The sequence below is a fragment of the Scyliorhinus torazame genome, chromosome 17 (genome assembly GCF_047496885.1).
Source record: "Scyliorhinus torazame isolate Kashiwa2021f chromosome 17, sScyTor2.1, whole genome shotgun sequence".
NCBI classification, from domain to species: domain Eukaryota; kingdom Metazoa; phylum Chordata; class Chondrichthyes; order Carcharhiniformes; family Scyliorhinidae; genus Scyliorhinus; species Scyliorhinus torazame.
Window position 1 is genome coordinate 13,108,474 of NC_092723.1, and position 26,077 is coordinate 13,134,550.

Consider the following 26,077-nt stretch of genomic DNA (forward strand, 5'->3'; position numbering starts at 1 on the left):
TTAGCTAGACCAGTGTTTATTGTCCATCCCTAATAGCCCTTGTGAAGGTGGTGGTGAGCTGCTTTCTTGAACTTTGATGTGGAGATGCCGGCGTTGGACTGGGGTGAGCACAGTAAGAAGTCTGTTTGTCTGTTGAACCTTGTTCAAAAGGTTTGTTTCGATGTCACTAGCTTTCGGAGCATTGCTCCTTCCTCAGGTGAATGAAGAGGTATGTTCCAGAAACATATATATAGACAGATTCAAAGATGCCAGACAATGCTTGGAATGCGAACATTAGCAAGTGATTAAATCTTTACAGATCCAGAGATGGGGTAACCCCAGGTTAAAGAGGTGTGAATTGTGTCAAGCCAGGACAGTTGGTAGGATTTCGCAGGCCAGATGGTGGGGGATGAATGTAATGCAACATGAATCCCAGGTCCCAGTTGAGGCCGCACTCATGTGTGCGGAACTTGGCTATAAGTTTCTGCTCGGCGATTCTGCGTTGTCGCGCATCCTGAAGGCCGCCTTGGAGAACGCTTACCCGGAGATCAGAGGCTGAATGCCCTTAACTGCTGAAGTGTTCCCCGACTGGTAGGGAACATTCCTGCCTGGTGATTGTCGCACGATGTCCGTTCATTCGTTATCGCAGCGTCTGCGTGGTCTCACCAATGTACCACGCTTCGGGACATTCTTTCCTGCAGCGTATGGGGTAGCCAACATTGGCCGAGTCGCACGAGTATGTACCGCGTGCCTGGTGGGTGGTGTTCTCACGTGTAAAGGTGGTATCCATGTCGATGATCTGGCACGTCTTGCAGAGATTACCATGACAGGGTTGTGTGGTGTCGTGGTCACTGTTCTGAAGACTGGGTAGTTTGCTGCAAACAATGGTTTGTTTGAGGTTGTGCGGTTGTTTGAAGGCAAGTAGTGAGGGTGTGGGGATGACCTTGGCAAGATGTTCATCTTCATCGATGACGTGTTGAAGGTTGTGAAGAAGATGTCGTAGTTTCACCGCTCCGGGAAAGTACTGGATGACGAAGGGTATTCTGTCGGTTGTGTCCCATGTTTGTTTTCTGAGGAGGTCGGTGCGGTTTTTTGCTGCGGCACGTTGAACTTTGCCATCCATGTGCCGTAGGTACATCCACAGTGCTGATAAGGAGGCAGTTCCAGGTATTTGACCCAGCGGCAGTGAGGAAACAACAATATATTTCCAAGCGCAGGTGGTGAGTGGCTTGGAAGGCAACCTCCAGGTGATGATGTTTCCAGGCTGCTGCCCTTGATTTTCTAGGTGCTAGTAATCATGGGTTGGTAGGTGCTGTCGAAGGAGCCTTGGTGAGTCTATGCATCTTGTAGATAGCGCATGGTGTTGGTGGTGGAGGGAGTGAACGTTTGTGGATGGGAGGGTCAATCAAGTGATCTGCTTTGTCCTGTATGGGCGACACGGTATCATAGAGGTTAGCATTGTGGCGTCACAGCGCCAGGGTCCCAGGTTCGATTCCCTGCTGGGTCACTGTCTGTGCGGAGTCTGCACATTCTCCCCGTGTCTGCGTGGGTTTCCTCCGGGTGCTCCGGTTTCTTCACACAGTCCAAAGACGTGCAGGTTAGGTGGATTGACCATGCTAAATTGCCCTTAGTGTCCAAAAAGGTTAGATGGGGTTATTGGGGTATGGGGATAGGGTGGAAGTGAAGGCTTAAGTGGGTCGGTGCAGACTTGATGGGCCGAATGGCCGCCTTCTCCACTGTATGTTCTATGTCTATGTACCCGAACAGGTGCCGGAATGTGGCGACTAGGGGATTTTCACAGTAACTTCATTGCAGTGTTAATGTAAGCCTACTTGTGACAATAAAGATTATTATTATTATGGTGTTGAGTTTCCTGAGTGTTGTTGGAGCTGAACTCATCCAGGCAAGTGGAAAATATTACATCACACACCTGACTTGTACCCTGTAGATGGTGGACAGGCTTTGGGGAGTCAGGAGGTCAGTTAGTTACTGCTGTGTTCCTAGTCTCCTTCCTGCACTTGTAGACATGGTATGGATTGGCTAGTCCAGATCAGGGCCGGGATTCTCCCCTACCCGGCGGGGTGGGGGGGTCCTGGCGGGATGGAATGGCGGGAACCACTCCGGCGTCGGGCCGCCCCAAAAGTGCGGATTTCTCCGCACCTTTAGGGGCCAAGCTCTCACCTTGAGGGGCTAGGCCTGGGCCGGAGTGGTTGGCGCGCCGCCGACCGGCGGGAAAGGCCTTTGGCGCCACGCCAGCCGGGGCCGAAGGGACTGCGCCGGCCGGCAGAAGTCCGCGCATGCGCAAGCGTCAGCGGCTGCTGACGTCATCCCCGCGCATGTGCAGGGGGGGGGGGTGTCACTCCCGCATCGGCCATCGCGGAGGCGATGGCCGAGACAGAAGGAAAAGAGTGCCCCCACGGCACAGGCCCGCCCGCGGGTCGCTGGGCCCCAATCGCGGGCCAGGCCACCGTGGGGGCACACCCCGGGGCCAGATCGCCCCGTGCCCCCCCCCCGGACCCCGGAGCCCGCGCGCTGCCGCCAGTCCCGCCGGTTAGGTAGGTGGTTTGATTCACGCTGGCAGGACTGGCATGACAGCAGCAGGACTTCGGCCCATCACGGGCCGGAGAATCGCCGGGGCGGGGGGGGGGGGGGGGGGGGGGGGGGGGGGTCCCGCCGAGCAGCGCGGCGCGATTCCCGCCCCCGCCGAATTTTCGGTGCTGGAGAATTCGGCGGCCGCAGGATTCACGCCGCGCCCCCCCCCCGCCCCCACCCCCCCCCCCGGCGATTCTCCGACCCGGCATGGGGTTGGAGAAGCCCGCCCAGTTTCTGGATATTTCAACTGGAAGAGGGCACTTCCAGCACGGGAACTCTCCCTCAGCACTGTGTACAAGTGATAGGCCTTGAATTCTGTGCTCAAGCCCTGGAGCGGGAGTTGAACCCACAACTTTACAACTAATAGGTAGGAATGCTGCCAACTGAGCACAGCTGACATGCTCATATAGCCAAGAATGCAAGTTAGACAGATTTCTTCCAGAAAATAACATTTCTGGGTGCAGTATGTGAGTAATTTTATGACACAACATTGCAAAGTGTAAAATGAGCGGAAAAAACAATCTTGGATCTATGGTTACCAAAGCTCTCAACCAAATTGGGTTTTTCTAACGCCATTTCTAGGTTACGTGCAAACGAATTGATTGCTATGATCAGTCAACAACTCTATTAGGATGGTGGAAGACAATTAAGATGGACCTTGGACTTTCCTTGTCTAATAATTCTTACATTCCTAAAAGCAAATGAGCAGCATTAGTAACCAGGTTTAATCTGAGGCTACAAGAGGTTTTATTTGCTTTACTATTGCAAATTGTGATTCTAACCAATTATTTTAAATTAAAGATGAATATAGTTAACCAAAATAGCTACCAATGATTCAGTCTCTGCGACAAATTGTCTATAGATCAAGGAGGTGCACTGATCCTTAGAGGCAGTTATCTGAGGTATTGGTATATTAAATACAGGGGGGGGGGGGGCAGTGGTTAGCACTGTTCCCTCACGGTGCCGAGGACCCAGGTTCGATCCTGGCCCTGAGTCACTGTCCGTGTGGATTTGGCACATTCTCCCCGTGTTTGCGTGGGTCTCACCCCCACAACCCAAAGATGTGAAAATGAAATGAAAATCGCTTATTGTCACAAGTAGGCTTCAAATGAAGTTACTGTGAAAAGCCCCTAGTCGCCACATTCCGGCACCTGTTCGGGGAGGCTGGTACGGGAATTGAACCGTGCTGCTGGCCTGTTTTGGTCTGCTTTCAAAGCCAGCGATTTAGCCCTGTGTAAAACCAGCCCCGATGCGCAGGGTAGGAGGATTGGCCACGCTAAATTGCCCCTGAATTGGAACAAAAAAGAATTGGGTACTCGAAATTGATTTCACTGAAAGCTGCTGACAGTCAATTGGGAGCTGCCAGACCTGAGTTATACTGCCAGCACGGCATGCCTCACTGAGGTTTTGCATTCAGCAGCATCTAAATTTCCGTTGAATTTTAATGCGTGCGGAGTGACTGCGTTGACAGCTTGCAGTCTATATTAAAAGGTTTGAAAATGAAGTTTTCAAAATCAGTGTACATGCCAACTTTAAAAAAAAATGTTTTGCTTTGTAATAGTTGGTGCAAAATCTGAATGCCTAAGACATCCTGCTGTTTAATTTAAAAAATAAATAAATTCATTTTTTCCACTTAACGGGCAATTAAGCGTGGCCAATCCACCTCCCCTGCACATCGTTGGGTTGTGGGGGCGAAACCCATGCAAACACGGGGAGAATGTGCAAACTCCACACGGACAGTGACCTGGAGCCAGGATCGAACCTGGGACCTTGGTGCCGTGAGGCAGCAGTGCTAACCATTGTGCCACCGTGCTGCCATTTAAAAAAAAATTTAAAATAAAAAATTTAGAGTACCCAATTCATTTCACTGTTTAATTTTTAAAAAATTTGTGCATGGGATGTGGTGACGCTGGCAAGGCCAATATTCATTGCCCATCCATAATTACTCTTGCGATGGTGATGGTGAGCTGCCTTCTTGAACAGCTGCATGTAGCATCTTCCCGATGAAGGCAGACATAGATGACAAAATTCATCAATGCCTCCAGTGTACCAATTTAGCCTTTGACTGACTGAAGAAGAGTATTTGAGAGCCAGGATCTCAAACCTGAGTCTAAGGTCATGGTCAACCAGGCAGCTGTGATCCCCATGCTTCTGATGTGGAGATGCCGGCGTTGGACTGGGGTGAGCACAGTAAGAAGTCTTACAACATCAGGTTAAAGTCCAACAGGTTTGTTTCAATGTCACTAGCTTTCGGAGCGCTGCTCCTTCCTCAGGTGAATGAAGAGGTATGTTCCAGAAACACATATATAGACAAATTCAAAGATGCCAAACAATGCTTGGAATGCGACCATTAGCAGGTTTTTAAATCTTTACAGATCCAGAGATGGGGTAACCCCAGGTTAAAGAGGTGTGAATTGTACCAAGCCAGGACAGTTGGTAGGATTTCGCAGGCCAGATGGTGCCTGCTCTCACTGTCCACTCTATCCAATCCTCTGATCATCTTGTATGCCTCAATTAAGTCACCTCTTAACCTTCTTCTCTCTAACAAAAACAGCCTCAAGTCCCTCAGCCTTTCCTCATAAGTTCTTCCCTCCATACCAGGCAACAGTCTGGTAAATCTGCTCTGCACCCTTTCCAATGCTTCCACATCCTTCCTATAATTGCACGCAATACTCCAAATGCGGCCGCACCAGAGTTTTGTACAGCTGCAACATGACCTCATGGCTCCGAAACTCAATCCCTCTACCAATAAAAGCTAACACACCGTACACCTTCTTAACATCCCTCTCAACCTGGGTAGCAACTTTCAGGGATCTATGTACATGGACACCGAGATCTCTCTGCTCATCCACACTGCCAAGAATCTTACCATTAGCCCAGTACTCTGACTTCCTGTTATTCCTTCCAAAATGAATCACCTCACAATTTTCTGCATTAAACTCCATTTGCCACCTCTCAGCCCAGCGCTGCAGCTTATCTATGTCCCTCTGTAACTTGTAACATCCTTCCGCACTGTCCACAACTCCACCGACTTTAGTGTCATCTGCAAATTTACTCACCCATCCTTCTACGCCCTCCTCCAGGTCATTTATAAAAATGACAAACAGCAGTGGCCCCAAAACAGATCCTTGTGGTACACCACTAGTAACTGGACTCCAGTCTGAACATTTCCCATCGACCACCACGCTTTGTCTTCTTCCAGCTAGCCAATTTCTGATCCAAACTGCTAAATCACCCTGAATCCCATGCCTCCGTATTTTCTGCAGTAGCCTACTGTGGGGAACCTCAACAAACGCTTTACTGAAATCCATATACACCACATCAACTGCTTTACCCTCATCCACCTATTTGGTCACCTTCTCAAAGAACTCAATAAGGTTTGTGAGGCACGACCTACCCTTCACAAAACCGTGTTGACTATCTCTAATCAAATTATTCCTTTCCAGATGATTATACATCCTATCTCTTATAAACCTTTCCAAGATATTGCCCACAACAGAAGTAAGGCTCACTGGTCTATAGTTACCGGGGTTGTCTCTACTCCCCTTCTTGAACAAGGGGACAATATTTGCTATCCTCCAGTCTTCTGGCACTATTCCTGTAGACAAAGATGACTTAAAGATCAAAGCAAAAGGCTCAGCAATCTCCTCCCTAGCTTCCCAGAGAATCCTAGGATAAATCCCATTCGGCCCAGGGGACTTATCTATTTTCACACTTTCCAGAATTGCTAACACCTCCTCCTTATGAACCTCAAGCCCTTCTAGTCTAGTAGCCTGAATCTCAGTATTCTCCTCGACAACATTGTCTTTTTCCTGTGTGAATACTGACGAAAAATATTCATTTAGCACCTCTCCTATCTCCTCGGACTCCAAGCACAACTTCCCACTACTGTCCTTGACTGGCCCTACTCTTACCCTAGTCATTCGTTTATTCCTGACTATCTATAGAAAGTTTTAGGGTTATCCTTGATCCTACCTGCCAAAGATTCTCATGTCCCCTCCTGGCTCTTCTTAGCTCTCTCTTTAGGTCCTTCCTAGCTAACTTGTAACTCTTGAGCGCCCTAACTGAACCTTCATGTCTCATCTTTACATAAGCCTCCTTCTTCCTCTTGACAAGAGTTTTGACTGCTTTAGTAAACTACGGTTCCCTTGCTCGACCACTTCCTCCCTGCCTGACAGGTACATACTTATCAAGGACACGCAGTAGCTGTTCCTTGAACAAGCGCCACATTTCCATTGTGCCCATCCCCTGCAGTTTTCCTCTCCATCCGATGCATCCTAAATCTTGCCTCATCGCATCATAATTGCCTTTCCCCCAGATATAACTCTTGCCCTGCGGTATATACCTATCCCTTTCCATCACTACAGTAAACGTAATGGAATTGTGGTCACTATCACCAAAGTGCTCACCTACCTCCAAATCTAACACCTGTCCTGGTTCATTACCCAGTACCAAATCCAATATGGCCTCGCCTCTCGTTGGCCTATCTACATACTGTGTTAGGAAACCCTCCTGCACACATTGGATAAAAACAGACCCATCTAAAGTACTCGAACTATAGCGTTTGCAGTCAATATTTGGAAAGTTAAAGTCCCCTATAACAACTACCCTGTTGCTTTCACTCCTATCCAGAATCATCTTTGCAATCCTTTCCTCTACATCTCTGGAACTTTTCGGAGGCCTACAGAAAACCCCTAACAGGGTGACCTTTCCATTCCTGTTTCTAACCTCAGCCCATACTACCTCAGTAGACGAGTCCTCATCAAACGTCCTTTCTGCCACCGTAATACTGTCCTTGACTAACAATGCCACCCCTCCCCCTCTTTTACCACCTTCCCTGAGCTTACTAAAATATCTAAACCCCGGCACCTGCAACAACCATTCCTGTCCCTGCTCTATCCATGTCTCCGAAATGGCCACAACATCGAAGTCCCAGGTACCAACCCATGCCGCAAGTTCACCCTCCTTATTCCGGATGCTCTTGGCATTGAAGTAGACACACTTTAAACCACCTTCCTGCCTGCCGGTACACTCCTGCAACTTTGAAACCTTACTCATGACCTCACTACTCTCAACCTCCTGTATACTGGAGCTACAATTCAGGTTCCCAAGCCTTTGCTGAACTAGTTTAAACCCTCCCGAAGAGCATTAGCAAATTTCCCCCCGCAGGATATTGGTACCCCTCTGGTCCAGGTGTAGACCATCCCGTTTGTAGAGGTCCCACCGACCCCAGAATGAGCACCAATTATCCAGAAATCTGAAACCCTCCCTCCTGCACCATCCCTGTAGCCACGTGTTCAACTCCTCTCTCTCCCTATTCCTCGTCTCGCTATCACGTGGCACGGGTAACAATCCAGAGATAATAACTCTGTTTGTCCTCGATCTAAGTTTCCACCCTAGCTCCCTGAATTCCTGCCTTACATCCCTATCCCTTTTCCTACCTATGTCGTTGGTACCTATGTGGACCACGACTTGGGGCTGCTCCCCCTCCCCCTTAAGGATCCCGAAAACACGATCCGAGACATCACGCACCCTGGCATCTGGGAGGCAACACACCAACCGCGAGTCTCTCTCGTTCCCACAGAATCTCCTATCTATCCCCCTAACTATGGAGTCTCCAATGACTAATGCTCTACTCCTCTACCCACTTCCCTTCTGAGCAACAGGGACAGACTCTGTGCCAGAGACCTGTATCCCATGGCTTACCCCTGGTAAGTCCCCCCCCCCCCCCCCCAACAGTATCCAAAGCGGTATACTTGTTACTAAGGGGAACGACCACAGGGGATCCCTGTACTGACTGCTTCCTCCCAGCCCCTCTCACCGTCACCCATCTATCTTTATTCTTCGGAGTAACTACATCCCTGAAGCTTCTATCTCTGACCACCTCTGCCTCCCGAATGATCCAAAGTTCATCCAGCTCCAGCTCCAGTTCCCTAACGCGGTTTCTGAGGAGCTGGAAATGGGTGCACTTCCCACAGATGAAATCAGCAGGGACACTGATGGCGTCCCTCACATGGGAGAGTCTAGAAGCAGAGGGCAGAGTCTCAGAATAAAGGGGTGCCAATTAGACTGCGATGAGGAGGAATTTCTTCTCTCAGAGAGCTGTGAGTCTTTGGAACTTCTTGCCACTGAGAGCTGTGGGGGCAGAGTCCTTGTGTATATTTAAGGCCGAGATAGATAGATTGTTGATCATTAAGGGAATCGAGGGTTATGGGGAAAGGGTAGGAAAGTGGACGTGAGGAATATCGGACCAGCCATGATCCTATTGAATGGTGGAGCAGTCTCGAGGGGCTGAATGGCCTTCTCCTGTTCCTATTTCATATAGTCTTATAATGAGGGAAGGGGGGCTGGGGAAGGAAAGGGGGGGAGCAGAAGGTGGAGGTTGGGGGAAGGAGGGTGTTGGGGAACGGAAAGGGAGGGGAAGGGTGGTGGAAGAATGAGGGAGGGAAGTGCAGACAAATCATAGAATCCCTACAGTGCAGTAGGAGGCCATTCGGCCCATCAAGTCTGCACTGATGCTCTGAAAATGAACCCTAGGTCCACTCCCCCACCCTATTCCCATAACCTCACCAAGCCTTTGGCCATGGAGGGACAATTTAGCATGGCCAATGCGCCTAACCTGCACATCTTTGGACTGTGGGAGTAAACCGGAGCACCCTGAGGAAACCCACAGAGACATGGGGAGAAAGTGCAAACTCCACACAGTCACCCGAGGCCGTAATTGAACCCGGGTGCCTGGCGTTGTGAGGCAGTTGTGCTAACCATTGTATAACCATGCCACACAAAGGGGGGGAGAGAGGGGTTAGGGAAGAAGGGGGTGGGGAATGAAGGGGTAGGGTGGAAGGGAAGGGTGGGAAGGGGAGGGGGAAGGGGAGGGAGGAGGAGGGGGATGATGGGGAGTGAGGAGGAAGAGGGGTGGGGGGGGAGTGTGGAGGGGGAGGGACGAGAGGTAAGAGGCAGGCGAAGGTGGGGAGGGGGAGAGAGAGGGGGGCGGAGAGAGAGTGGAGGGAAGGGGAGGGGAGGAATGGGGTGGGAGGGGTAGAGAGGAGGGGAGGGTGAGTGAGGGGAGGGTGAATGGAGGGAGGGTGAGTGGTGAGAGGGGTGAGTGGGGAGTGGAGGGAAGGGGCGTGGGAGAAGGGGAGTAGGGAGGGGAGGTGGGGAGTGTGGAAGGGAGGAGACAAAGGGGGAGGGGATTGGAGGGAAGGGGCAGTTTGATGGAGTGGGAGGTCAGGAGGGGAGGGGGCATGGGATGGTGAGGTGGGGAATACCGAGACATGGGGGTGGAGGGGATTGGATGGAGGGGAAGGGAGTGCGGAGGGGTGGGGGAGGAGGGGCAGAGTTTTCTTTGGTGTCATGGCCACTATTTATCCTTCATCCACAACATGAATAAAAACAGATGACCTGGTGGCTGTTTGAAAACTGCCTCCTGTACTCCCAACAAAGCAACTGTGAACAAACTTCAAAAATACTCCATAGACAGTAAAGCACTTTGGGACGAGGTTCTGAAAGGTGCTATAGAAATGCACATTTTTCTCTCTGTACCTGCAATACACAGACCCTTAGAGAGAGTTAGACACGAATTCCTGGTCCCCAGCACCTAGATTGCACAAAGTTCAGATTTAAATCTTAGTCCAGATTTAAATGAAGAATTCAGTCAGAGAAGTAGCTGAACTCTTAGTTCTCATACTTTGCACGTTGTAAATAATTGTTTACAACAAAGACATTAAAAAAAAATCGCAGTAACTTCTAACAAGGAATTAATTGGAGGAAGCGAAATATCGCCAGTGTGTTTCCCTTTCCCGCAATGCATTTTTTTTTGCTTCTCCCCCGAATGACAATGGCAATGCAGCGCCTTTAATGAGCGAGGTGTCGGCCAAAGGGCTGCCGACCTGCTCCTTTAAGTGCCGGCGAGTGGGTTCCGCCGCTGGTTACAATGGAAAAGGCAGCCGGGATCGCAGGAGGCGCTCCGCGTTTGGGAGCTTTGATTTGAAGCTCTCCCCGCTCACCCCCCCCCCCCCCCCCAACAGTGATCCCCGGGCTCTCGCTGGCCCCCACCCCGAGAACACAGGGAGAGCGATTGTCACTGTTCAACTACAAGAAGCCCTGAGCCCAACCCAAAAGCGACCAGTCCAGTCCAGAGTCAAAGAGGAACAAAAGGAGCAGGGCGAGCAGTGTCCGCTGTGAGTGGGGCTGGGGAGGGGAGCTTGTGGAGGGGGGGGGGGGGGGGGGCATGTTTGGGATGGGGGCACCTCTCTGCTGGTGGCGACTCAATACCACTAAAGCCCCCCCCCCCCCCCCCCCCAATCCCCCGTGTGTGTGTATGTGTGTGTTACTGCGGTCTCCCAGTGTTGGACCCTGTAACCCTGGTCATTTCATTTTCACTTTCACTGCCCAGCCCCTTGTATCAAAGTTCTCTGCCACACACTTACTCGCCTCATTTGTCAACATCTGCACTTTTCATTCCCTCCCTTTTATCTCTCCACACACACACGAAATGAAACTGTGTTTTATTTTGCCCCCGGTTTTTCTTGCCGCTCTGTCCTGACTTTTGGGGAGGTGCTGGTCAAGCCTGGAAAGGTTTGACTCGCGATTTAGCCCCCTGGAAACTTCAGACCAGTTTTTGTGTGTTGATTTTTTTTATGTGTGTGTATAAACGCGCACATTCACCGCAGGGATCTGATGATAACTTGAGACCTCAACAATGTGAAATTGTATTATTATTTTTTAAAAAAAGGAAAATAAACACTTAAGGCAGCTGAAAGAGGGAGGGAGGGAGAGAAAAAACACACAGGAAAGTTGACAAGACATTTGGCGCCAACATTAACTGCAGGAACCAATTTATTATTTATATACCCCCGCTAATAAAACTTTCTTTCTCGCTCTCTTTATAAATGGAGCGATTGTTAGTGTGTTAATTCCTGTTCGTCTATTGATAGACCACAGAGTGAGTCTGTTCTGCAGCACATTCCAAACTCTGTTTTTGGGGAGGGGGTAATTATGCTTTCAGTGCAATGACTGTGTGTGTTGTCCACATACAGCGAACAAGTAGTGTCACTGTATTAAACTTGTGATGAATAAAATAACCAGGTGATTCCTGATCAACCATAGTGGCAGAATGGGGACAGGAGGAGGGGGAATAAATGCTGGTTGAGTTGGATTATTTTCTCTTCCCTGCTGTTTTATTTTGTCCAATTTCAAATTGTACTTACTGCAGTCAATTAATTTTCATCCTGATCTGGTGATCAGAATCTGGTGATCTAAATTGGCAGACGCCTTAAATTCTTGAGAATGACCAGCTTGCGAGCCAATGGCCTATTTTATTAAAAGTTTTTTTTTAAAGCTTGTCGGCCTCTTCTGAGGGCCAGCTTTTCTGATCGAAATTACTCTTCAACTCGCAACGAACTTTATAAAGTAGCCTCTATTCTCAAACCCTGGTCTCTCTGTCTGCTTAATCCTGCACATGTACAGCAGATCATGTTGGGGTTAGATCCATGGCTTTGGACTGAATTTACTCTCTCTCTCTCTGTCTATACTTTACCATTTGCTCTACAGCATTGCAATGGACAATATTGTATTTCTTGACAGCTATGTTGCGCCAAGCGACACTTCAACCCTGATTGAAGTAAGGCCTTGATATTAGCAGTGACCGACAGAATTCTGCCCTGTAGCTTTGCCCGTGTGTCTTTTAATTTCCTTAACTGGATGGCCAGCAAGGAAGGGGAACTCTAGCCACAGAAAACGCCTTGTGGAACATGACTGACGTGGGGGCAACTTGTGGCGTCCAGTGGAAGGCCACACAGAGATAGAGTTGTTGTTCACCACTCGGTGAGAGCACTGCTGGAATCTCCTCGGCCTGACCAGAGTTTAGGGAATTCCAGGAAGAGCTGGGAGCTCGATAGTCACACTGGAGCGCGAAATACTTCTGTCACCCCGACCCCTGCTTTTTTTAAAAAAAGAAATAAAACTTGCTCAGGCAGGAATGTTGATTTGTGTGTCTTTCAGGCAGATATTTGTGTCGCAAGAGTGAGAGTGAGTGGATTCCTTGTCCCAAAGTGTGGAATCGGATTTTTCGTACTCTTTTGAACCCCAATCATGCCCCCCCCCCTCCCAACGCACATGTGAAAACAGCACCCCACCCAAAAAAATCCAAAAATACTGAGAGTGGGGAATCACCAATTAGTTTGAAGCAGATACTACTTGGCAATCAGTTTAGGGGTGATTTGAAAATGAATAGACGGTTTGAATGTAAACGCAACATTTGTGAATGCTTTTTAAAGGTGTGAGTTTACCTGTTCAGGACAGGAGTACAATGGAAGTCAATATTGGATTACAGTTGTCAAATATTGGAGTTTGTACTTTGAAATGTGTTTTATTTCCCCACCATCTTCGTTGCTAACGTGTAAAATTCATCATGCTCTTTTAAAAATGCAATACCTCTTCGTAAAAGAAGACATTTGTACTAAAAGCAGTTGAAATGATCCCTTGACTCACCTTAGACACGATGCATATGTGGTATTTTTTTAAAGAAGGACAAGAGTTCTCTTCATTTTCCGTTTCTGGATATCATTCTCAGAATTATTGTTTGCTGTTTACACAGGATCCCTTATCGAGTTCAAACACACACACAAAAAAAACAGAATTGTTAATCCGCCTAAACTTCCACTGGACAAATGGGTCTCAGCTGCAGACTTGCTTCCAACAGGGTGCACAACCGGGGCATTCTTCACACAAAAGGAAACGGGATTGAAAGGACACTAAAAAGGGACCACAGTCTGCAAGTGCGGGCACAGCAAAATGGGAGGGGAAAATGGGCTCGTAAACTCCTCAGAAAGACTAGCGTTCTGTGAGAAAGGCTTTATTCACCCATCTAAAAGGGCCACAGAGTGAATAAAATGTTAAGGCAGTCTCTGTACAGGGTCCATCCAGCGTTTGCTGCACTGTTTTGGGGATGTGGGTGTCTTCATGTTGGGCTGGGGCTCTGAAACGTCGAAGCTATTGAGGATGAAAAGACCCCCACAGCCCAAAAAGATGTGCAGGGTAGGCGAATTGGTCACGCTAAATTGCCCCTTAATTGGGTACTCTAAATTTTAAAAAGAGGATGATAATCTTTGTTAGTGTCGCAAGTAGGCTTACATTAACGCTGCAATGAAGTTGCCGTGAAAAGACTTTTAAAAAGCCCCAGGAGTTTCTGCAAGTCTAAAGTTTTATTTTCTCCGTTAGTCCAATTCACTGTCCTGACAAGTATTCTGACGGCAGTGGCTGAGAAATATCCTGTGGTTTTTGAAAGTTAAAATGCTTGTCACACAATAAGCGCTGTGAAGGTGTACGGTTTGTTGCAAGGGGGTTCTTGTTTAAAGCACCCCTTGCGGTTGCCTGGAACCTTTCTTGTGATTTGAGTGGTTTGAAAATACCTCTTGTGGAAATCAGTAGGTGTTGAGAGATCGGGGGAAGGGCGGGAAAGGTCACGGAGTAATCTCGCTTTAGAGCTGAAGACAACAGGAATGGGATCACACATTGATTTTCGGAAACTCTCGAAACTGTGGTCCTTCGTGGCGGTGGCATGAAAATCATCCGGCTTGTGGCACAGAGTCCGGCTGACTGGTCTCCAGGAGTGAGACATCTTGCCAGGTGCGGCAGCTTTTGGATCATTGAAGCAAAATGTTACTGGCTTAAAATTAGTTCCCAAACTGGGGAAATCCTGTGTGCCCTGTTGTAAAACCGCAAACTCTACAGAGACAAAGGGGCTGTGATGTGTTGAGGACTATGTATGGATTTTGGGCTCTGGTTTTACAATGGTTTGGCCACAGTCATGAAGCAGGAAAGGCATCTTCAGATGATTGCCTTAATTTACTCACCAAAATTTGTTTCATTTTTAACTGTTTCCCCCCTTCTCCGGGGGACGACGACTGTATTTTTTAACAGTTCCAGTTCCCAGTGTGGGACGCAATCGGGCAGAATGGGCTCAGCGAGTGGTTTCCATTTGTGTCTGGTGCAAATGCAGCCTTGAAAAGGTTAAGGACGCAGTGGGTCCCATCAAAGGTTTGGAGCCGGCACTGGGTGTGTGGAGCAGGAGGGTTTGCTGGACAGACGAGGGGAAATGGGCCTTGTAGGGGTGGAATAAATAGCAACTCAGCAGCTCTGGCATGGATTGGCCACGCTAAACTGTCCCTTAGTGTCCAAAGAGGCGCGGATTAGCTGGAGTTGAGGGGATAGGCTGGGGGGAGTGGGCCGAACTGTCACCCTGATGAGGACAAGGCATTGTTGGGGGAGGAAATGTAATGTGTGTATGTCAGGGCGACAGAACATCAATGGGACATACGGTAATAATAAAACACTGGTGGACTGGGTTTCTCAATTATTCCCAGAGAGTTAACTGCAATAAGTGACAAGTAGATTAATATTGACAAATACTATCCAGTCTAGTGAGGCGGTGAAGGACGTGTTGCTGTCTGGCACGGTTACTGTACTATACATTGTATATGGTGACATCCTGTTTACTATGTATCAGCAGAGCTCCTGACACTCAGACATTTACACCACATGGCTTTCAGGTTGAGCACAGGGCTACCTCGGCCTTCACGTTGCTGCTGTAGTCTTGGATCTTTGAGTTAAAACAAATCTCGCCATGGTAAACATCGTGTCCCACACCGGTCTATCTTGAAAGGCAGATGACCAGTTGAATGCATCACGCAATAAGTAAGGGAGAACTTCAAAGTGATCTTGCCGCCACTCAGAATGTAACTCCAGTGTTCCTGATCCTCTGGGTTTGCTAACTGTGTCTGTGCTGGGGGCAGGATTGACCAGCAGATTTGGGTTTGATTTCGAACGTCAGCCGGTCCCTCCCTGGACTGGTTTGGTTCACAGTGGGGGTGGGGGGGCTTTTGCATTGAAATCTTACCCGGGAGAGGGTAACAGTTTGAGCAGGTTTTTATTTTGTTGCTACCTGCAGGTTAGAGGGACCATCCAGATCACATGCGTTGTAGGTGCAATTGAACCTACTGTAATTATTAATAATACCTTGTAACTTAACTAATCGGAGTGTCTTGTTTTATTTAACTCTTTACATTGAAGGGCAGCACGGTGGGGCAGTGGTTAGCACTGCAGCCTCACGGCGCCGAGGTCCCAGGTTCGATCCTGGCTCTGGGTCACTGTCTGTGTGGAGTTTGCACATTCTCCCCATGTTTGTGTGGGTTTCGCCCCCACAACACAAAAATATGTGCAGGGTCGGTGGATTGGCCACGCTAGATTGCCCCTTAATTGGAAAAAACGAATTGGATACTCTAAATTATAAAAAAAAACTCTTTACATTGTCCCGGACATATTTGCTGCAAAGCAATGTTCTAAATTCTGGGCAACTGAAACAAAGAACGAACATTCTACATTTAAAAATCCGGGGTTTGTGATCGAACAATGAATCAGAATTTGTACAGCAGCTAGAAGCCATTTAGTCAGCGTGGTGACCCAATGCTGATCATTTAGAGTCAAAACTTGCATTTTTTTTGTTGCAATGTAGCCTGGAAAAAAAGTCTCCCCCCCCCCCCCCCCCCCCCCCCACCCTATTCTGAAGGTAGAAATGCTGTTATTGTAAACGCTCTAGGTCCCCACAGCCGCCTCTCCAACACTCACCTTTGTGGAGTTTGCTTGATGAGAGTATTCCATTGGGACTGAAAAGAGTGAGTTGCATCTTTAGATTCCCGTGGGATTTACCTGTCACTGCAGAAATGAGCTGAAATTAATTTATATTTTAAAAAAAACACACGCGCACACACACACACACAGGACAGCTCCTCGCTGGCACATGGCGTCCTTGTGGTACTGCCTCTGACTGACTGGCCAGTTTGCAGTTGGGCCTCTGCTGGGACGTGAGGACGGGACAAAGTAGTGGAGGAACCTTCTGAGGAGGAAGGAGAGCGTTCAACAAGTTAGAAGTCGAGAGATATCTGGAGGTAAAAGCATTGCGTGCAAAGAATCCAGAAAACACACTTTAGCATTGATTCCTTTTGTGTGCGTGTGTGTGATGGAATCATTGTGGAACAAGTTTTGAGTTTGTATACATTATTTACATGATATCCTAGAGAGCCTCTTATCAGCCACGCTGATTGCCATTGAGTGTTTCTCCAGGGGTGTTTTAATTTTGTCTGGAATGGTGTCAGTGACACGAGGAACTCCAGTTGTTGTGTACAGTGATGGGTGTAAGACCCAACGTTTCTATCACTGCTCTGCATGATCCAGTCGGAAGCAAATCACAAAAGCATTTATTTCTTTGAACAATGAGAGTGAATATGATCACCGTTACTAACCAGGCAGAATGATCCAGTTAGTTCCCTTTCGAGAAGGGGAGAAAATAACCACTCCCACCCCATCGCTGAGAGTTTTGTTTTTAAGGGGTGCATAAGGCACCATTTTTGTCATTGACTGTGGTGGGAGCCGTCATTCTGCTTTGTATTGTGACCGAGTGAATTCCCAGAAGCAGATTGGCAGCAAAACAGCACATCAAATTAACAGGCACCTCCTGGTAAGGAGCAGACTTTTTCCAACTCCTGCTTTGTTCTGAGCTGGAAGTTGAAGACCTGTAGATGGTTTGGCCTTGTGGTCGACACAAGTTGACACCATCCGTCCCAACCATTATCGTTGGCAATGATCTTTTCGTCCGCACTGTCAACAGGGGTGGTACCAGGGGATTGGAGAGTGGCGAATGTTGTGCCCCTGTTCAAAAAAAGGGACTAGGGATAACCCTGGGAATTACAGGCCAGTTAGTCTTACTTCGGTGGTAGGCAAAGTCATGGAAAGGGTACTGAAGGATAGGATTTCTGAGCATCTGGAAAGACACTGCTTGATTAGGGATAGTCAGCACGGATTTGTGAGGGGTAGGTCTTGCCTTACAAGTCTTATTGAATTCTTTGAGGAGGTGACCAAGCATGTGGATGAAGGTAAAGCAGTGGATGTAGTGTACATGGATTTTAGTAAGGCATTTGATAAGGTTCCCCATGGTAGTCTTCTGCAGAAAGTAAGGAGGCATGGGATAGTGGGAAATTTGGCCAGTTGGATAACGAACTGGCTAACCGATAGAAGTCAGAAAGTGGTGGTGGATGGCAAATATTCAGCCTGGATCCCAGTTACCAGTGGCGTACCGCAGGGATCAGTTCTGGGTCCTCTGCTGTTTGTGATTTTCATTAATGACTTGGATGAGGGAGTTGAAGGGTGGGTCAGTAAATTTGCAGACGATACGAAGATTGGTGGAGTTGTGGATAGTGAGGAGGGCTGTTGTCGGCTGCAAAGAGACATAGATAGGATGCAGAGCTGGGCTGAGAAGTGGCAGATGGAGTTTAACCCTGAAAAGTGTGAGGTTGTCCATTTTGGACGGACAAATATGAATGCGGAATACAGGGTTAACGGTAGAGTTCTTGGCAATGTGGAGGAGCAGAGAGATCTTGGGGTCTATGTTCATACATCTTTGAAAGTTGCCACTCAAGTGGATAGAGCTGTGAAGAAGGCCTATGGTGTGCTCACGTTCATTAACAAGAGGGATTGAATTTCAGAGCCGTGAGGTGATGATGCAGCTGTACAAAACTTTGGTAAGGCCACATTTGGAGTACTGTGTACAGTTCTGGTCGCCTCATTTTAGGAAGGATGTGGAAGCTTTGGAAAAGGTGCAAAGGAGATTTACCAGGATGTTGCCTGGAATGGAGAGTAGGTCTTATGAGGAAAGATTGAGGGTGCTAGGCCTTTTCTCAGTAGAACGGAGAAGGATGAGGGGCGACTTGATAGAGGTTTATAAGATGATCAGGGGAATAGATAGAGTAGACAGTCAGAGACTTTTTCCCCGGGTGGAACAAACCATTACAAGGGGACATAAATTTAAGGTGAATGGTGGAAGATATAGTGGGGATGTCAGAGGTAGGGGGCGACATTCTCCGAACCCCCCGCCGGGTCGGAGAATCACCGGGGGCTGGCGTGAATCCCACCCCTGCCGGTTGCCGAAGTCTTGGGCACCGGATATTCGGCGGGGGCTGGAATCGCGCCGCGCCGGTTGGCGGGCCCCCCCGCTCGATTTTCCGGCCCGGATGGGCTGAAGTCCCGCCGATAAATTGCCTGTCCCGCCGGCGTAAATTGAACCACCTACCTTACCGGCGGGACAAGGCGGCGCGGGCGTGCTCCGGGGTCCTGGGGGGGGGGGGGGCGGGGCGATCTGGCCCCGGGGGGGTGCCCCCACGGTGGCCTGGCCCGCGATCGGGGCCTACCGATCCGCGGACGGGCCTGTGCCGTGGGGGCACTCTTTCCCTTCCGCCTCCGCCACGGTCTCCACCATGGCGGAGGCGGAAGAGACTCCCTCCACTGCGCATGCGTGGGAAGCTGTCAGCGGCCGCTGACGCTCCCGCGCATGCGCCGCCCGCAGATGTCATTCCCGCGCCAGCTGGCGGGGCACCAAATTCCGTTTCCGCCGGGTGGCGGGCCGTAAATTCCTCTGGCGTCGGCCTAGCCCCTCAATGTTGGGGCTCGGCCCCCAAAGATGCGGAGCATTCCGCACCTTTGTGGCGGCGCGATGCCCGTCTGATTGGCGCCGTTTTGGGCGCCAGTCGGCGGACATCGCGCCGTTTCGGGAGAATTTCGCCCAGGTTCTTTACCCAGAGAGTAGTGGGGGCATGGAATGCACTGCCTGTGGAAGTAGTTGAGTCGGAAACATTAGGGACCTTCAAGCAGCTATTGGATAGGTACATGGATTACGGTAAAATGATATAGTGTAGATTTATTTGTTTTTGAGGGCAGCACGGTAGCATTGTGGATAGCACAATTGCTTCACAGGTCCAGGGTCCCAGAATCGATTCCGGCTTGGGTCACTGTCTGTGCGGAGTCTGCACATCCTCCCCGTGTCTGCGTGGGTTTCCTCCGGGTGCTCCGGTTTCCTCCCACAGTCGAAAGATGTGCAGGTTAGGTGGATTGGCCATGATAAATTGCCCTTCGTGTCCAAAATTGCCCTTAGAGTTGGGTGAAGGTGTTGACTTTGGGTAGGGTGCTCTTTCCAAGAGCCGGTGCAGACTCAATGGGCCGAATGGCCTCCTTCTGCACTGTAAATTCAATGATAATCTATGATTAATCCAGGACAAAGGTTCGGCATAACATCGTGGGCCGAAGGGCCTGTTCTGTGCTGTATTTTTCTATGTTCTAACTCTTGGATTCTAGCCCCTGATATCTATCACCTTCTGCCAGGAGAGCTTGGTTACAATGGGCCCGATTTTATCTCTTCAACCTTGGGAGGGGGGGGGGAAAGGGGGATAGTGTGGAAAAGTGATTAACCTTTCACTTTCTTTAACCCCGATTTGTGTCGGCATGCAATCCTGACCGGCTTTAGCGGCCTGCGTTAGTGTTGAATGAGTGGCATTTTCCTTTAAAAAATACAAAGGGTAAGGATACACATAAAAAATAATTGTTCCTCTCATATGACACGATGATCAAACAAACACATTTCCCTTCACCCTCCTTCCCTGCCATCATTGAATTTGTCACTTTGTCTACAATTGCCTTGAGACATTTAGCTACTGACTCTTTGCACAAGGGACATCTTCATTTGCCCGTGAGGTAGTTTCTGTTTGTTTTTGCTGGTTTTCAATCTGTCATCAAGAGGAAATGACACGGGGACATAGTTTTTGTGCCACTTGAAGCTCTGAGCCCAGCTTGAATGGCCTTGAATAAACCCCTGCCTTTAGCTCAAATTTAATTCCCCCCCCCCCCCCACCCCACCCACACATACTATGTTCACCTGAGTCAGATTTGTGCTTATTTCTTTCCTTTTTGGTTGCCCTATAGCAGCCGGTTATTCACCATCTGAGGCAGTGACCTCGCCTCTCAGGCTCTTTTGGTCGGGTCCCAGATCCGAAACAAACTGGACAAACTCGCCATTCTCCTTAAATTAAGTGTGATCCATCATTCTTGCCCTGAAGTTGGTTGCAATGATTGTGTTATGCGGCACGATAAAGAAAGCAAACATTTGCTCAGTTACTAAGTGCAGGAACAATGTTATGTTACCAGGAGTCACTGAGACATCTTTGATTGGGTAAGTATTTGGTGGGTGGAAGGGGGTTTTGGAGAGAGACTCCGGATTGGGGGTCGATACCTGGATTGCTCGTGAAAATAAACGGCACGTTTGTAATGGTCCAAATAGCCTCCATTTGCCCTCTGAACTCCCATGGTTCTGAGAATGACCATAGATTTTTTAATATTTTGCTCCAATATGTATTTCCTAAATTATTCTTTTTGCTTGAATGGTGTTCCCACAGCCCAAATATATTTTGCTGCTAAATTAACATTGTCCAATTATTCAGTAATGTTTGCACATGTACAAATACACACTGTATGTAGTATTGACCCTTATTTATCTTTGCTTTTGACTCAAAAATGTTTGTCTCCTTTTCTGCATAGTTCTCATTTTATGAAATGAAATGAAAATCGCTTATTGTCACAAGTAGGCTTCAAATGAAGTTACTGTGAAAAGCCCCTGGTCGCCACATTCCGGCGCCTGTTTGGGGAGGCTGGTACGGGAATTGAACCGTGCTGCTGCCCTGCCTTGGTCTGCTTTAAAAGCCAGCGATTTAGCCCTGGCTTTTAAAGCAGACCAAGGCAGGCCAGCAGCATGGTTCAATTCCATTACCAGCCTCCCCGAACAGGCGCCGGAATGTGGCGACTAGGGGCTTTTACAGTAACTTCATCGGAAACCTTTATCGTAGAATCCCTACAGTGCAGAAGGAGGCCATTCAGCCTATCGAGTCTACACTGACCCTCTGAAAGAGCACTCTACCTAGGCCCAAGCCCCAACCATATCCCTATGACCCAATCTAACCTTTTGGACAGTAAGGGACAATTTAGCATAACCAATCCACCTAACTTGCACATGTTTGGACTGTAGCATTGTGCAGTCATTCAGATGGTGAGGCATGAATGAAGCATCTGATAAGACTCCAGGTTCCTTGCAGGGTCGTGATATTCTTCTTTTAAAATATAAATTTAGAGTACCCAATTCATTTTTTCCAATTAAGGAGCAATTTAGCGTGGCCAGTCCACCTAGCCCTCACATCTTTGGATTGTGGGGGCAAAACCCACGCAAACTCGGGGAGAATGTGCAAACTCCACACGGACGGTGAACCAGAGCCGGGATCGAACCTGGGACCTCGGCGCCGTGAGGCAGCAGGGCTAACTCACTGCGCCACCGTGCGGCCCTGTGATATTCTATCTTCAATCTGGTAAGCCTAATCTTTCACAGGTTCAGCTTTTCAAATTTGCTCTGTGTTGAGATTCTGGATTGTGTTCAGGGCAAATGCGACCCTTTCGAACCAATAAACGTTTATTTATCTTCAACATTGTGACCTGTTTGATCATAGTTTGCTGGCACCTCCCAGACCCGCAACCTCCACCACCTGGAAAGACAATGGCACAGGTATGTGGTATCACCATCGCCTCCAAATTCTGACCAAGTTACACTGAATTCCGTCATGGACATTCAATACTGTTCCTGTGCCAGGTCAAAAATTAGGTAGAAAGGTTTGCTATCTATCACTCGGAATGGAGTGATTAAAAAAGAACGCCCAATGCCACTTTTTCAAGGGCAGTTAGGGATGGCAATGAATTACTTTTTGAAGTGTAGTCGCTGTTGTAATGTAGGAAGCATGGCAGCCAAGTTGCGCACAGCAAGCTGCCACACACATCAATGTGATCACAAGCAGATAACTTATTTTTATGATATTGATTCATAGAATCATAGAATTTACAGTGCAGAAGGAGGCCATTCAGCCCATCGAGTCTGCACCGGCTCTTGGAAAGAGCACCCTACCCAATCCCACGCCTCCACCCTATCCCCGTAACCCCGTCTAACCTTTTTGGACGCTAAGGGGTAATTTAGCATTGCCAATCCACCTAACCTGCACATCTTTGGACTGTGGGAGGAAACCGGAGCACCCGGAGGAAACCCACTCACACACACGGGGAGGATGTGCAGACTCCGCACAGACAGTGACCCAAGCCGGGAATCGAACCTGGGACCCTGGAGCTGTGAAGCAACAGTGCTAACCACTGTGCTACTGTGCCACCCATTGAGGGATGAATATTGGGTAGGGCCTGCTCTTCAAAATACCGCCATGGGATCTTTTGCATTTAACCAGCAGTAGAGAGAGCCTCATTAACATATGAAAGGCAGCACCTCTGATAGTGCAGCACTCCCTCAGTGATGGCATAGGGCTTGAACCCAGAACCTTGTGACTTGGAGGTGGGACCCACTGAGTCATGGCTAAAGTCTGGAGCAAGTAGAGCCAAATTGTGGCTTGTGGGAATTGATGAGGGTTTGGTTCTGTCTAGTGCCTTTGCACCTGTACGCTTCCTCGAGTCATATCAAAACTAGAGTGCTATTTATGATCTCTCTGAAGTTTACGGTGGCCCATTGATCATACATTGAAATCACCCATGATCTCAACTTTCACAATTACGGGTCCGAAGAGTCTTATTGAGGTAACACAGCAAAGGCCACTGTCCCTGTTGTGGCAGGTTCTGTGATGGAGATTCATTTAAACCGAGCATAACAAGGATGTCTGCTTTGCATCCATCGGTACGAGCAAAGCAAAGGCCTTTGTCACATCACTGCAGTGAGAAATGTTTGACGCACCTGCCTCTGCCTGGTGACCACTGAAACTGTGGTGTGCAGAAAGATACAGTTCTGCAGATATAAGTGCCAAAGGAACTGTTTTGTGAGAAATAAGAGCAGTCACCGTTTGCGTCAAACCACAGGTGAGAATTCTACATCTAGAATTTCTCGATTACAAGCCAGAAATTCCAGGTTATGGATTGTGGCCAATTCCCGGAGGGCAAAGGTCATGAATGCATCCTGCGCACCAAGGGAGATGGTGCCGTAGTGGTATTGTTCCTGGGCTATAATCCAGAGACCCAGGGTAATTGCTCTGGGGACCCGAGCGCAAAAAACCACCATGATGGATTGTGGAACTAAACTGAATAAAACTTCTGGAATTGAAAATACAACGATGACCATGGAACCATGGTCGATTTGTCTTACAAACCCAACTGGTTCGCAAATGTCTTTTAGGTTCGGAAACATGCTGACCTTCCCTGGTCTTGGCTACATGTGACTCCAGACCCACCAAAATGTGGCTGGCTCTTACACGTCCTGTGAAATGGCCTAGCAAGCCGCTCAGTTGTATTCAATCACTCCCTAACTGCACTGTGGGTGTACCTACACCTCCGGGATTGCAGCGGTTCAAGAAGGCAACTCACCCCCACCTTCTGAAGGGCAACTAGGGATGGACAATAAATGCTGGGCCTAACCAGCGACGCCCACATCCCGTAAATGAATTTGTATAAACGGTTGTGCTTGTAATCATAGAATTTACAGTACAGAAGGAGGCCATTTGGCCCATCGAGTCTGCACCAGCTCTTGGAAAGAGCACCCTACCCAGGCCCACATCTCCACCCTATCCCCATAACCCAGTAACCCCACCCAACACTAAGGGCAATTTATCATGGCCAATCCACCTAACCTGCACATCTTTGGACCTGTGGATGGAAACCGGAGCACCCGGAGGAAACCCACGCACACATGGGGAGAACGTGCAGACTCCGCACAGACAGTGACCCAAGCCTGGAATAGAACCTGGGACCGTGGAGCTGTGAAGCAATTGTGCTAACCGCTATGCTACCGTGCTGCCCTTATGGTTTTAAATGCTGGTTTTAAAGTCCTTACTTTCCTCCTCTGCCCCACAGTGTACTCCTGCAGTGTTTTCCTGCTCTTTGCACCGTTTGGCTTCAGAAGATTGCCTATGAGCAGTTCACTTACCTCTCTATGCGGCGAGGTGTCCTCTGCTCGGGACAGTTTGTGACGGAAGACTCTGAGTTAGTTTTAGGAGCAGAGGGAGGAAGACTCCACTGCGGAAAGGAAGCAAAAGAAAGGAGAGGGTCAGTCATAAGAAAAGCGTGCACTTTGCTGAAATTGTTCATTACATAATATAGAAATATAGAAAATAGGAGCCAGAGGAGCCTTTCAACCCTTCGAGTTGCTCTGCCATTCGACATGATCGTGGCTGATTCTCTATCTCAACACCGTACCCCAGTACTCTCCCCATACCCTTTGACACCTTTATTTAGTCGGGTACAGATTACGCGATGTGAAACGATCTCGGATTAATGTTTATTCAGGAGTTTCAGGGAGCTGATTGTTTGTTTTTGAAATGTAAATTTAGAGTACCCAATTCATTTTTTCCAATTAAGGGACATTTTAGCGTGGCCAATCCACCCAGCCTGCACATCTTTGGGTTGAGGGGGGTGAGACCCACGCAGACACTGGGAGAATGTGCAAACTCCACACGAACAGGGACCCGGGGCCGGGATCGAACCTGGGTCCTTAGTGCTGTGAGGCAGCAGTGCTAACCACTGCGCCACCGTGCCGCCCCTACGCATTGTGATTTTTAACAGAGTGATGTTAAATGTCAGAATGGGGGCAGTAAATCCAAGATCCATGATATTGGTGGGCTGGGGGGTGAAGGAAGAACAAAATGGCGTATGGCCCGAGAGTTGCACTCGACATTTCATTTGTTGCAATAATGAAGATTATAAGATTATTATGTCTTTGAGGTCATGTGACCTATTCTGAAGACTACCTGACAGTAAGCATGGTGGTTTGCTTGTTCGAGATAACCAGATTGTTTTACTGGGAAGAAGGTATTTGGGCTTGGGGACAAAGGCCTTTGTGTTAGCACTGGAGACTGTAGGTGGGATTTTAACAACCCCTCCTGTTGGCGGGATCTTTCTGTCCCACTGAAGTTGACCCCCTGTGGCGGATTCCCCGGTGATGGGGCAGGCGAGCCATGCCAAAGCCCTGTAGACGTCGGTGGGACCAGAGGGCCCTGCAGGTGACAAGTGACTTGACGCACTGATACGGCTGGATAATCCTGGCCCGTGAGTGTTGGGACTGTCGGTTTGTGCAGCAAACTGTCCATTGACTTCGAAGTTGAAAGAGAGTTGGAGTCAAGAGTAACTAATCGGCACTCCCACCTGGATCACAGAAGTATCATAGAATTTACAGTGCAGAAGGAGGCCATTCAGCCCATCGAGTCTGCACCGGCCTCTTGGAAAGAGCACCCTACTTAAGCCCACACCTCTACCCTATCCCAGTAACCCCAGCTAACCGTTTTTGGATACTAAACACAATTTAGCATGGCCAATCCACCTAACCTGCACATCTTTGGACTGTGGGAGGAAACCGGAGCACCCGGAGGAAACCCACGCACACACGGCGAGAACGTGCAGACTCTGCACAGACAGTGACCCAAGCCGGGAATCGAACCTGGGACCCTGGAGCTGTGAAACAACTGTGCTAACCACTGCACCAACATGCCGCCCCTATTCTCCCCGTGTCTGTGTGGGTTTCCCTCTGGGTGGTCTGGTTTCCTCCCACAGTCCAAAGATGTGCAGATTAGGTGGATTGGCCATGTTAAATTGCCCTTAATGCCCAAAA

The 26,077-nt window shown here is 48.8% G+C and overlaps 1 protein-coding gene across 5 annotated transcripts in view; it reads left to right on the forward strand.

Annotated features, from left to right (window-relative positions):
* Nucleotides 1–10,567: 10,567 nt before the first annotated feature.
* The window catches only part of LOC140393725 (transcription factor SOX-13-like), a 209,879-nt gene continuing 194,369 nt past the window's right edge, over nt 10,568–26,077 (forward strand). For 2 of the 5 annotated variants that reach the window (XM_072480049.1, XM_072480046.1), the window contains exon 1: nt 10,568–10,751. Coding sequence is in view for 1 of the 5 variants with exons in the window: in XM_072480048.1 (XP_072336149.1) it covers nt 14,132–14,199 (68 nt within the window). In the remaining 4 variants the exon portion in view is untranslated. Of the gene's footprint in view, nt 10,752–14,072; nt 14,200–26,077 lie in introns of those variants that run through there. The other 3 variants (XM_072480050.1, XM_072480047.1, XM_072480048.1) reach the window with 2 other exon arrangements.